The sequence below is a fragment of the Ornithorhynchus anatinus genome, chromosome 11 (assembly GCF_004115215.2).
Source record: "Ornithorhynchus anatinus isolate Pmale09 chromosome 11, mOrnAna1.pri.v4, whole genome shotgun sequence".
Taxonomy (NCBI): Eukaryota; Metazoa; Chordata; class Mammalia; order Monotremata; family Ornithorhynchidae; genus Ornithorhynchus; species Ornithorhynchus anatinus.
Genome location: NC_041738.1, coordinates 30,220,581 through 30,233,313, shown reverse-complemented (window position 1 = coordinate 30,233,313; position 12,733 = coordinate 30,220,581). Strand labels below are relative to the sequence as shown.

Here is a 12,733-nt window from a genome sequence, read left to right as displayed (position 1 = left end):
CAGAAGGCTAGAGGACCTATTTGTACCACTTCTTGAGGCAACGGTGTACACAATGTATCTGCCCTATAGCTGTTTTATTTTTCACCATCTCAGGTTAAAAATCAGCACTTTATACTGTTAAGAGTGAACCACTTAATTATATTTCATCCACAGAACGATTTTGTTACTATGATAAAAATCACGGAACTAAAGCACATTTTGAAAGAATTCAATATCAACCACTGAGAATATTTTAAATCACATTTGAAAAGTACTCACAGAATTATTTATTTCATTGGAAGAAATGTGCTCTTTTTCCTTACACTCATTCCCCAGGACTTGTTTAGGTGAGAAATCTCCAATTGGAAGTTTTGGGGCCTGAGAGGCAATACCTACAAATTAAAAACTCAACTGTGATATAGGGACTACCTCAAAGCAGTGGACCAAAAAATAAAGAGAGAGAAAGGCAGTTTAGGATGCAGCAATTCTGTGAAGAAGTAGAAACTTCAAACATACTACAAATGTTAATGCAGCAGAGAAAATAAAAAGGGATAAGGATGGACTCCTTTCTTATGCCACACTAACGTAAGTCTTTTTTGCCCCCCTTTCCTGTCACTGCATAAAGTGTATGCAATAGCAACTAAGATGCCTCTATATTCACTAAAATAAATATTCGGGTCTGGAACAACTCACTCCAATGAGATTCAGGTCTTTTAGCTGTCCTACACCTAATTTTCCCATTAACCAAATTAACTGAGACTGACTGACTCACCTGCTTGATTTCAAAAACTGAAGCAGGAATTGGCAACCTTTTTGTGCAAAGGGCAAAACAAAATTAAACCATTTACAGCTGGTGCACAAAGAAGCTAATCATACAATTTCAACACATTAGCACAGCATACTTCACTTTGATTTACTGGGGAATGATTCTAAGTAGCGTGAATCCAGGCTCATGGCAGGGGCTGCCCATTGAGCCCTGCAGTCGCTGCAGCCTCCCCCAAACCCGGGGGACCCCTGAATTAATTAATCAGGTGCCTGGCCTTCTGGAGGTCGGTGCCCACCTTCCCCACCTGGCAGAAGGCCCGGGGGCTGCTCAATGCTGACCCAAGGTTGAGCCTGCCAGAGTTCAGTAGCCTTATGCTATCTGCCACTGCTTTTAGGTATGATGCGGGGAATAGTAGTGGCCTCACACATTGTGGAGTGTTTGGAGGGGTGCCCCCGACTAATCTGAGTCCCAAGGGGAAAGTTGTAAGTGCCCTGCAAACAATAAGCCCTCAATAAATAACACTGATTGACTGATATCTCACGTCCCACTCCTTGGCTCGAGAGCCATATTTGACTCCAAAAAGAGCCAAATATGATACCAGAACTCTGCTGTCGACAATGCTAGAGTCCGTTCGTTGATTTTACCTCTAGAATAATCTTATTTTATTCTGCTGTTTATGGAATAAATTCTAGCAAATTAATGCCAATCATATTTCAAAGGAATTGGTCCCAAGAGACTTATAATACCAATGCATTTTCTAAAATGGGAAGCAAGAATCATCAAGCTCAATCAGTGGTATTTATTGAGCGCTTATTATGTGCAGAGCACTGTGCCTTATAAGCACTCTGGGAGAGTACAATACAACAGAAATTAGCAGACATTCCTTTACCACAATGAGTCAACCTGAATGAATCTGACAGATATCAGGAAATTCAAAGTAACACATACAAGAATCACATTTCAAAACTTAAAATAAGTCAAATGAAACTTATAATAATTGATCAACCAATAGTATTGTTAGAAAAGAATTAATTTAGGAAGATTGAGGAAAGAATAACTAGAGAGAAAAACAGTTAAGAGTTTTTCATATCCAGGTATCTTCCCCTTCAATTTTAATTTCATGATTTAAAAAATCCTTCTTCAAATTAGGGTGGATATTTACAGTACACATGTGTGCGCACACACACATTTCAACATACATAGTTGATTCTTAATGCCCTCAATTCTAAAGGACACCCTTCGAAAGACTTGTTTCCATTTGCCCAAAGCCCTCAAATTAATCAGTCAATGCTATTTATTAAGCACTTATGCTGTGCAAAGCATTGTATTTACTGCTTGGGAGAGGCCAACAGAGTAAGTAATCCGTGGTCTCAAGGTTTTTACAGTCTAGCAGGAGGGTGACACATTAAAGTACAGCTATGAGAAGTAACTGCATATAAGGTATGTAATTGGGAGGAAAAATAGGGCGGGGTTATGACACCTCACTCTAGGAAGGCCCCAAGGAGATGTCATTTTAGTGGGGCTTTAGAGTACAAGAGGGAGGGAGTTCCAGGCAGAAGGGAGAAATCCCAAACAAAGACTGGACAGAGAGGTGAGAGTGAAATAACTGGTAGTGGAAAGTAAGTAGGCTGCTATTAGAGGAGCAGAGTGTATGGTTGAGTGGTAATGGCAGAGAAATAGGGATCAGGAGGTGGTGAGAGCTAACTAAATGCCTTAGAGCCAATGGGGAAGCCATTTCTACTTGCTGCAGCGAAGGACAGGCAACCACAGGTGGTTTTTGAAGAGTAAGGAAATGTTACACAGCATTATTTTTTTTAGAAAACTGACCTAGGCAAGCGGAGCGGAGAGAGGGGAAGCTGGAGGTCAGCAAGGAGGCTGACACGGTAGTCAAGGAGGGTTATAACAAGGACTTGGATCAGTGTGAGAGTAATTTGGATGGCAGGGGTGGATTTTCGCGATGTTGAGAAGCAGCGTGGCCTAGTGGAACGGACACGGGCCTGGAAGTCTTCTAACTTCTAAGCCCGGCTCTGCCAAATGCTTCCTGCGTGGCCCTGGGCAAGTCACTTCTTAGTGTCTCTGTTTCCTAACTGTAAAATGGGAATTAGATACATGTCGACTCGACAGCATAACACAAAGCAAATTCCCTCCTACATAGACTTTGAGCCCCAAATAGGACAAGGATTGTGTCTGACCTGATTAACCTGTATCTACCCCAGGGCTTAGAAAAGTGTTTAACACATAATAAGCGCTTAACAAATACAATACTACTACTTCTAATATTAATATCAATAATAGAACCAACAGGATTTGATGACATTAAATATGTGAGTTGAATGAGAGATTAGTCCAGGAAAATGCCTAGGTTATGGACTCGTGAGAAAAGGAAGATGGTGGTGTTGCCTACAGTGGCAGGAAAGGTGTGGGGAAGAGAGCATTTGGGTGGGAAGATGAGGAGTTCTGTTTTGGACATGTTACATTTGAGGCATTAGCGCGACATCCAAGAAGAGATATATCCTAAGTGCAGGAGGAAAAGTGGTAGGGTAAAGGAAGAGAGAAGTCATGGCCAGAGAGGTACATTTGGGAGTCACCTGGGTAGAGACAGTAGTTGAAGCCATGGGAGTGAATGAGTTCTCCAAAGAAGGTGTAAATGGAGATTAGTAGGGGACTTAGAATTGAGCCTGGAGGGACCGCTAGAGCTAGAGAGTGGGGGGCAGAGGAGCCAGCAAAAGAGATCAAGAAGGAGCAGCCAGGGAAGTAGGAGGATAGGTAGGAAGGGACGGTATCAGTGGAACCCAGGTTATAGAATCTTTTCAGAAGGGAGTGGTTCAATGACTAAGGCAGATGAGAGGTCTAGGAGGATTAGAATGAAGTCGAGTCCATTGCATTTGGCAAGGAGGTACTGGTTATTATAATCTGGTCTCCCCCTCCTGCTGAAGAGGGAAAGAGTTGGAGGAGAAGAAGGGAGGGCAACAGGTGTCAACACCTCATTAGGGATGTCTGGAAAGGAATGGCAGGAGGGAGATGGGGGGCCCCAGCTGGAAGGTGCAGTCCTCCAGAGAGGAGCATTAGTGTCAAAAATCTCAACAAAATCCAGGAAAACTTGAAATTATTCCTGCTGAGGGGAGTGACCAAAAAGAGGAAAGTTGAAACTTTTGCAAAAATTTAATGAAAGATGCCAAATCTCTGTCCTCCATACCTTCAATTAACTCCTAAAATCCTACCATCTCCAATAAGCCTTCACTGACTAATTATGAGCACCCAAATCTTACCGACCCTCAGTTGCCTCTTGTTCTTATGCATTTATATATGAGTTAAACAATCATTTGCATTTATTTTGATTCCTCTGCTTCAAAGTCTGTCTTCCCCAGGTAAACTATAAGTCTCTTGCGTAGGGAACGGGTCTTGTGAATATGCCGTACTTCCCTTAAGACAGGACACTGCACTCAGAAGGCACTCAAATCCCACTTAGAACAGTGCTTGGCACATAGTAAGGACTTAACAAATACCATCATTCTTATCATTATTAGTACTTGGACCATGCCTTACTCCCTACCTGTGCTTTCTCTCCCACCACAGTGCTCAGGACACAATGAGCACTAATGAATACTACTGCTGCTAAAATGCATATGCAAGGACTCACATATGGCCACATTAGAAACAAAACTCCCATACACCAACATGCATACGCAGATAAGCATCCAGAGAAAAGCAGAAAAACAAAGGCACTAGTAAGTAGTATCTATTTTAAGTATACTAAAATCTTGGACAATTTTTTTCATTATGAAAATCAGATTGTGACCAGCTAACTTCTAATTCTAACCTCTTATGACTCATTCAACTCCATTTCACATGGCATAGTGCTTTCCGAGAACATGATGAAACATTAAACATGTTTTGATATTGTGAAAACAAAATATAGCACGTTTGCGAAGCTGCCACTGGCTCGCCAAGGTAAACAGAGGAACGACCTTCACAATGAAGCACTAAACCTGCTGTAGAAAGTGATTTAGCGAAACACAATTTACATTAGTACAATAAGTAATTTTGCTTATTAAGAAGTACAAAAGATTTTTTCAACTCACTGGCTCCAAGACACTCAGGTATTTTTTCTTGAAACAACGTTGGCCAAAGAGCAAGTGCAGGATTAATTTCGCTTGGCAGGGGCTTAGAATTTATTTTGGTGGTGCACTTCACTATGTTCTCAGGAGTACCAAATTTACTTTCTTTGGGCGTATCATAGCAGGCAAAATTCTTTGCAACCAGTTCATCATTTACACAAATCTACAAAATGAAATACATTTCATAAACACTGAAATAAGGGAAGCCAGCTAACAGGTTGACAAAATATTTGACTAGACTTAACCCTAAGTGTTCAAACTATTTACAATACAATGTAACCAAGTGCAGACAAAATAACTTCATAAGGACAGAGGGAGAGCATCAAACCTATAGAGAAGTGAGAGAAAGGGGCTGAAGAAGAGATACAGATAAAACCAGAAAGTTAAGGATAAAACAGCCAGTTAAGTGCTCACTATGAGATTGACATGGGTAAGGGGAATAACAACAAAAAATTAATCAAATCTATATTTAAAGAACCACTTTTTCAAAAGGTGAGCTTATATATAATTATTACATTTTATGATTAAGTCAACCCAGACTATGAAGGAGCAATGAAACCATAGTTATAAAAATGGATGAAGGTATGGATAATGATGATAAGTCCCCTGAGGAAAATAATAAAAAGCTTGTCCAGTCACCTAGATGTAGGGACCAAGAACCTGGGTGACGGAATTAATTATGTTGCTAGTGGTTTCTGCAGGGCCACTCGCATTCTCTCGTCCGATTTGGGTGGGGTTTAAATTATTAAAATTTGGATAGGCAAATTAATGCAACCAAAAAAGTAACCAGATAATATTTACTGCACATCTATTCTGCAGGGTCAGTCAACTGAACTAGCATGATGGGAAATTAGCAGAGAATAATGAATCCCTCCGATGATGCAATCTAGTTATAAAACGTTAAAGTCAGAAGAATATGAAACTATAAAATGGCAGCATGGTCCATTTATCTATTTACCTTCTCATTCTTTATGGTTACATAAAGGTAAACGTCAAAAAAGTCTTCTTGCTCTGCACATAATTTAGCCTCAATTTGAGTAGTTGCTAAATGAGATAAGAGAAATACAAACAATTGACACTGAAAAAAAATACAGCTAACTTTCTAACTCAATTTTAAATCCCATCCCTCCCTTAATTTCAATCATGTTTTCTGACAGTCATTTTAAGTTTGTCTACATGACAGCAAATAGACACAAACTTTCACTCATAATTAGGCTCTAAACTGCATGTCCCCTCTCACCACAACACAGCACAGGGTGAGAGGATTTGGGGAATTAACAATCCAAGAAATGTATTCAAAGAAAACAAAATATGTGGCTAGGCTTTAACTATCCTATTTAAAACAATTCACTAATCCATGCCTAATATACCCTCATAAATTTTAACTCCTGTCCCCAAATTACTCAATTGCCTTGAAAATGCTTTTATTATCCCATCTGTATCCCAACTCTTTTCCTATTTTTTGAAAGCTTACTTTATGCAAAACACTGTGAAAAGTTAGAACCCCTGGCACCACTACTGACATGCACCGTCGCATCAAACAGAAACTTCTTACCACTGTCTTTTAACAACTCAATCACTTTATCCGCTTCTCACCTTGCTGATTTTCTAATACTACCTAGCGTGCACACTTCACTCCTCTAGTGCCAAACGACTGACTGTAACCTCAATATCTTCTATCGGGGTTGCTTACTCCTTGCCGACATCCTGCCTCTGGCCTGGAACTCCCTCCCCCTTCATATCCAACACTACTTGCCTCAACTACCTCACCTGTAAAATGTGGATTAAGACTGTGAGCACCATGTAATAATATTATTATTATTATTTGGTAAGCGCTTACTATGTGCCAAGCACTGTTCTAAGCACTGGGGCAGATACAAGGTCATCAGGTTGTCCCACATGGGGCTCACGGTCTTACTCCCCATTTTACAGATGAGGTAACTGAGGCACAGAGAAGTTAAGAGACTTGCCCACTCACAGCTGACAGGGATTGTGTTTGACCTGAATTGCTTATATCTACCCAGGGCTTAGTATAATGCCTGGTATATAGTAAGTGCTTAACAAATGCCATTTTTTAAAAAAAGGACTGGTCAGTCTCCACATCACTCTCTTGCCCCTAATGAATTGGCTATATTCTTTATTGGTAAAATTAAAACCAACAAGCATGATTTCCCTAAAAATCTCCCCTGCTTCTCTCCAGTCCCTCCCCACTCCTGCCCCCCCTTCAACTCTCCCATCTTTCCCAGCAGTTTCTCAAAAGATCTCCTGCCTCCTCTGTAAACCTACCCACTCCACCAGCGCCTCCAACCCCATCCCTCCACACCTCATCAAAAACAGTTGCCCACTCCCCACTTTCCAGTGGCTTCTTCCCCATTGCTTTCAAAATGTTCACATCATCCCTACCCCCGAAAAAAAAATCCTTCCTTCACCCCTTCCTTACCACCCTCTCTCTTTTCTACCATTCCTCTCTAAACTCTCTGAGCGAGTTGCCTATACCCAGTGCCTCTACTTCCTCTCCTCCAGTTCTCTCCTTGACCTCCTCCAATCTGGCTTCTGCTCCCTATACTCCATGGAAACTGCCCTTCCTAAGGTCACCAATGACCTTCTTCTTACCAAATCCAACAACTTCTACTCCATCCTAAACCTTCTCACTCTCTCAGCTGCCGAAACTGTCAGCCACCCCTTTCACCTGGTAACATTACCTAACTTTGGCTTCACTGTCACTGTCCTCTCCTGGCTTTCCTCCTCTGGCAGTTTCTTTTCAGTTCCTTTCATGGACGAGGACTCCTCTTCTACCTTCTAACTGTGGGAGTCCCTCAAGCTCAATTCTGGGTCCCCTTCTACTCTCCATCTACACCCACTCGCTCCCTTGGAGAATTCTTTTGCCTGCTTGGCTTTAAGTACCAACTCTATGCAGATGACTCCCAAATCTACCTCTCCTGCCTTGACCTCTCTCCTTCTCTACATCCTCACATTTCCTCCTGCCTTCAGGAAATCTCTGCTTGGGTGTCCCACTGACACCTCAAACGAAGCGTATCCGAAACAGAACTCCTCATCTTCCCAACTAACTCTCTCTTCCCCTTACCTTTCCCATCACTGTAGACAACACCACTATCCTCCCTGACTCACAGGCCTGGAACCTTGGCATTATACTTGACTCACCTTTCTCATTCAATCCCACATTCTATCACCAAATGGTGTCAAGCAGCATGATGTAGTGGATAGAACATGGGCCTGGTAGTCAGAAGGTCATGGGTTCTAATCCTGGCTCTGCTGTGTGACCTTGGGTACGTCACTTCACTTCTCTGTGCTTCAGTTACCTCATATGTAAAATGGGGATTGAGACTGCGAGTCCCATGTGAGACAGGGACTGTTTCCGACCTAATTTGTTTGTATCCATCCTAGCACTTAGTACAGGGCCTGGCGCATGGTAAATGCGTAACAAATACCATAATAATTACTATTATTAAGTTAACCTTAAAACATCAATAAAATCCACACTTTTCTTTCTGTCCAAACTGCTACTTTGCCGATCAATCAATGGTGTTTACTGAGCCCTTCTTGTGTACAGTGCACTGTACTAACTGCTTGGGACAATACACCAAGCTTAGAGCCTAAGGGGGAACAGACATTAATATACATAAATGACTCAAGCATTTATCCTATCCCACCTTGACTACTGCCATCAGTCTCCTCACTGACTTCCCTCCCTCCGGTCTCTCTGCTACCCTTATCCTAACTTCACTCTGTTGCCTGGATCATTTTTCAGTTTATGACTCTCCATTCCTCAAAATCCTCCAATCATTACCCATCCACCCCTACATAATAATAATAATAATGTTGGTATTTGTTAAGCACTTACTATGTGCCGAGCACTGTTCTAAGCGCTGGGGTAGACATAGGGGAATCAGGTTGTCCCACGTGGGGCTCACAGTCTTAATCCCCATTTTACAGATGAGGGAACTGAGGCACAGAGAAGTTAAGTGACTTGCCCACAGTCACACAGCCGACAAGTGGCAGAGCTGGGATTCGAACTCATGAGCCCTGACTCCAAAGCCCGTGCTCTTTCCACTGAGCCACGCTGCTTCCCTACATCAATCAGAAGACTGTGAGCTTGTTGTGGTCAGGGACTACGATGGTTTATTGTTGTATTGTACTTTCCCAAGCGCTTAGTACAGTGCTCTGCACACAGTAAGTGCTTAATAATTACGAATGAATGAATGAAACTCCTTACAATTGGTTTTAAAGCAATCAGTTCACTCCCATCTTACTTCACTGATTTCGTACTAAAATGCAGCCTGCATGTTTCACTCCTCTGACACGAACCTACAAACTGTATCTTGATCTCAACTATTTCGCCGCCGGTCCCTTGTCCACATCTTCCCTCTGGCCTGGAACTCTCTTCCCCTTCATATACAGCAAACCACCACTCTATTTTCAAAGTCTTATTAAAATCACATTTCCTCCAGGAGGACTTCCCCGATTAAGCCCCCATTTCCCCTCCTTCCAGTCCCTTCTGTGTCCCCTTTTGTATTTGGAGCTGTACCTTTTAAGCACTAGGTATTCACCCCATCCTCAGCCCCACACCACTTATATACATTAACTAAAATTTATTTTAATATCCATCTCCCCTTCTAGACTAAGTTTCTGGTGAGCAGGGAATATGCTTACCACCTCTGCTATCCTGTATTCTGCCAGGTGCTAGTACAGTGCTCTGCGCACAGTAAGCACTCAATAAAACCCACTGATTCGATTGATTGCACTCAAAATGAAAAACTGGCATCCCTGCAGTCCATCATTTAATTCTACACAAAGAATTCTACAATCTTGTGGAAACACAATACTAGTTAAATTCTTTATTTGATTTGGAAAGACTGTTTTAATCACTGGTAATCTTTAATGCTTTTATTCCTTGGACTTATTTTTTTCTCCCCTATCTGAGTGTCAACTCCTTGTGGGCAAGGAATGTGTAACTTCGTTATTATGTACTTTGCCAATGCCTAGTTGAGTATATTGCATCGAGCAGGTGCTCAATAAATGCTATTATATCTAAATTTCTGCTAAACTTCTTAGCCAACAAGTTATCCAATTATTTTACATCTTCATATTGCCTTATTCTGATCATAATCAAAAATATAAATCATCACTCTAAAATACAAAACTACAACTACTCATGCTCTTTATGCGCTAGTTTTACCTTTTAGAATTTTATTAAAGTACAGAATAGCAGCACTGTCCCATCTCTTGGCTGGCCTGGAAAGACAAAGAACACCGTTACTTGACTGACGTTGGTTTGTAAAAGACCCTGATGTGTATGTTCAGGTAGTAGGATGTGTCTTCTGTGACATAGGACGTCCCACAGCCATATAGAATGTTGGACATCACAACAGGTTCAGTAGAGACACTCAACTTGATACAGCAGCTGGTGCCCCCTTGGCACTTCATTCTTTAGCAGTCTTCCAAAGGCCATGCTAATATTTACCATATGGTCTTTTAACTCTTTCTTCATGCATGAGTCAGTGAGTAGTTTACTGCCTTTTAGTATGATTATTTTAACTTTTGTGAAGTTCCTGATGAAATAACAATAATTAATAGCAATAACTATTTGTGGTATTTCTTAAGTGCTTACTATGTGCCAGGCACTGTATGAAGCACTGGACTAGATATAAGGTAATCAGGCTGGACACAGACTCTGTCCCACATGAGGATCATTGTCCTAATCCCTATTTTACAGATGAGGTAACTGAGGCATAGAGAAGTTAAGTCACTTGGCCAAGGTCACATAAGGGGTGGACAAGTGGTGGAGCTGGGATTAGAACCCAGGTCCTTCTGACTACCAGGCCCTTGCTCTAGCCACTAGACCACACACACTGTTTCTATGAAATATGAATATGAAAATATTTGGTTGTAAGGTTCCATAGGTATGGACTAGCTTATGACTTCCATTTTCTTCAACTTACTATCAAGACTAAATGCCATACTACATCTGCACGACTCGTATTCATTTGCTCATCTTCTTGTGCATGTTCTTCTAAAACAATCACCAGCTCACACCAGTTGCTTGATCACCAGTTCACTGACTTTTGATAAAGCTCTCTAGCCTTCTGAACTGGAAGTCTTTCCCAGTAAATCAGAGGTATATTCTAAACCCAGCTTGCAAATCTCTTTTTGCATCAAAAAGTGTAGCAGCAAAGAATTGAACAAGACCTACTGCTTCACAGCACTAATAAAGGGAATGCTTCACAGCACTAATAAAGGGACTCGGCTCAGACATGTTTCCTTCAATTCCTAATTCAACTAAATAGCCTATCACAGAGTATCCAAAGAATCTAGGTGAATTTTTCACTGTGGCCAAATTTGCCTGGCAACTTCTAGGGTCCTGACTGTTCACGTGAAATGCTTTTGTAAGATCAACAAAAATGACAAATATCTCTGCATCTTCCCTGTGTCTGTCACACTATAAAGATCATAAGAAGCAGGGTGGCTAAGTGGACAGAGCTTGGGCTTGCGAATCAGAGGACCTGGGTTCTAATTCCGGCTCCAATACGTCTGCTGTGAGACCCTAGGCAAGTCATTTCACTTCTCTGGCCTCAGTTACCTCATCTATAAAATGGGTATTAAGAGTGTGAGTCCCATTGGGGACGGGACTGTGTCCAATCTGATTAACTTGTATCTATCCCAACGCTCAGAATTGTGTTTGGCACATAGTAAGCACTTAACATGTACCATAATAATAATTATTACTATTATTATTGTCTGTTTTGCTGTGATTTGGTCCCAAGCCACATTGCAATTCTGGTGGCACACGGTGGACCTGTGAGCAAGACCGTGTGCTCTTTATGGGCAGGGAATGTGTATTCCAACTCTGTGGTATTTATTGTTCTTTCCCAAGCATTTAATACAGTGCTCTGCACAAAGTAAGTACTCCACCTACCACTGATTGATTAATTCTTCAGTAATCTGTTCAGGAGATACACAGTCTATAAATAACCAGCTCCCCGACTCCACACTCAAAGGCTTCAAAAGAGCAGGAGGAAATGAGACAAGAAACACAGTAACAAGGTGCCCTGAGACTGATAATCTTGTTCTGAGAATCCACAACCCAAAAAAGGAAACCCTGAAGATTTTGTTTGATAATCTTTGACAAAGGTGAAAAACTATTTCCCTTTAGAAAATGGGAAACTTCTAGATTTAATATTGAATGGTGTGTAGAGGAGGAGTTAGGGAAAGAACGAATGGCAATAGGACAATGATATTCTAAAAGGAAAGGGGAAGAAAGTAAAAGTCAAGATGGCTAAAGAGCTCTTGGTATATGTACCTTTGTCATTCATCTGATTCACAAAAAGTGTTAAGCCTTTCTTTACAAAGTTTAATGTTTCTTATGCACTAAGATTTTTATTTTGAAGGAATATTAAGGAATGGAGATGCCTCTGTCAGTGTGAGATAAAGATGGCTCAGGTGGATGTTTAATAAAGGTTAACAGTTAACTGGAAAGTGTACGCCCAGTCTAGAGAAAGATATATGGAAGAATTTTGTTTTTAAAAAACCAGGTTTCCTTCTGAGATCACCAAAAAGCAGCTTAGAGTTCTGTGTTAAACATTATGAAACTATTTTAAGAATTCACTCATAGCTCCCTTAGCCAGGTTCAGACATGGAAAGTAACAGTTCCAGTACTGTTTTGGGGAAGCAAAAAAAAAAAAAACAACTCTAAAAAAACCCCTCCATTATAACAATACTTACACTATTTCAGCATTGTCCTTATAGATATTAATATGCAGTGTAACTGGTTTTGTACAGTAGAGCCTGAATTTTTTCGCTCTGTAAGGAAGCTGCATGAAAGTCTCTAGAGCCACCCGAATGCTTAAAAATG

The 12,733-nt window shown here is 41.1% G+C and overlaps 1 protein-coding gene across 3 annotated transcripts in view; it reads right to left on the bottom strand.

Moving 5' to 3' along the window:
• TDRD12 (tudor domain containing 12) overlaps positions 1-12,733 on the bottom strand; it is a 58,574-nt gene that overhangs the window by 43,061 nt on the left and 2,780 nt on the right. For all 3 annotated transcript variants that reach the window (XM_007671492.3, XM_007671491.3, XM_007671493.3), the window contains exons 5-9: positions 12,604-12,723; positions 10,061-10,116; positions 5,822-5,907; positions 4,828-5,026; positions 259-371 (exon numbers count right to left, since the gene is read on the bottom strand). In XM_007671492.3, the coding sequence (XP_007669682.2) occupies positions 259-371; positions 4,828-5,026; positions 5,822-5,907; positions 10,061-10,116; positions 12,604-12,723 (574 nt within the window). The remainder of the gene's footprint in view (positions 1-258; positions 372-4,827; positions 5,027-5,821; positions 5,908-10,060; positions 10,117-12,603; positions 12,724-12,733) is intronic.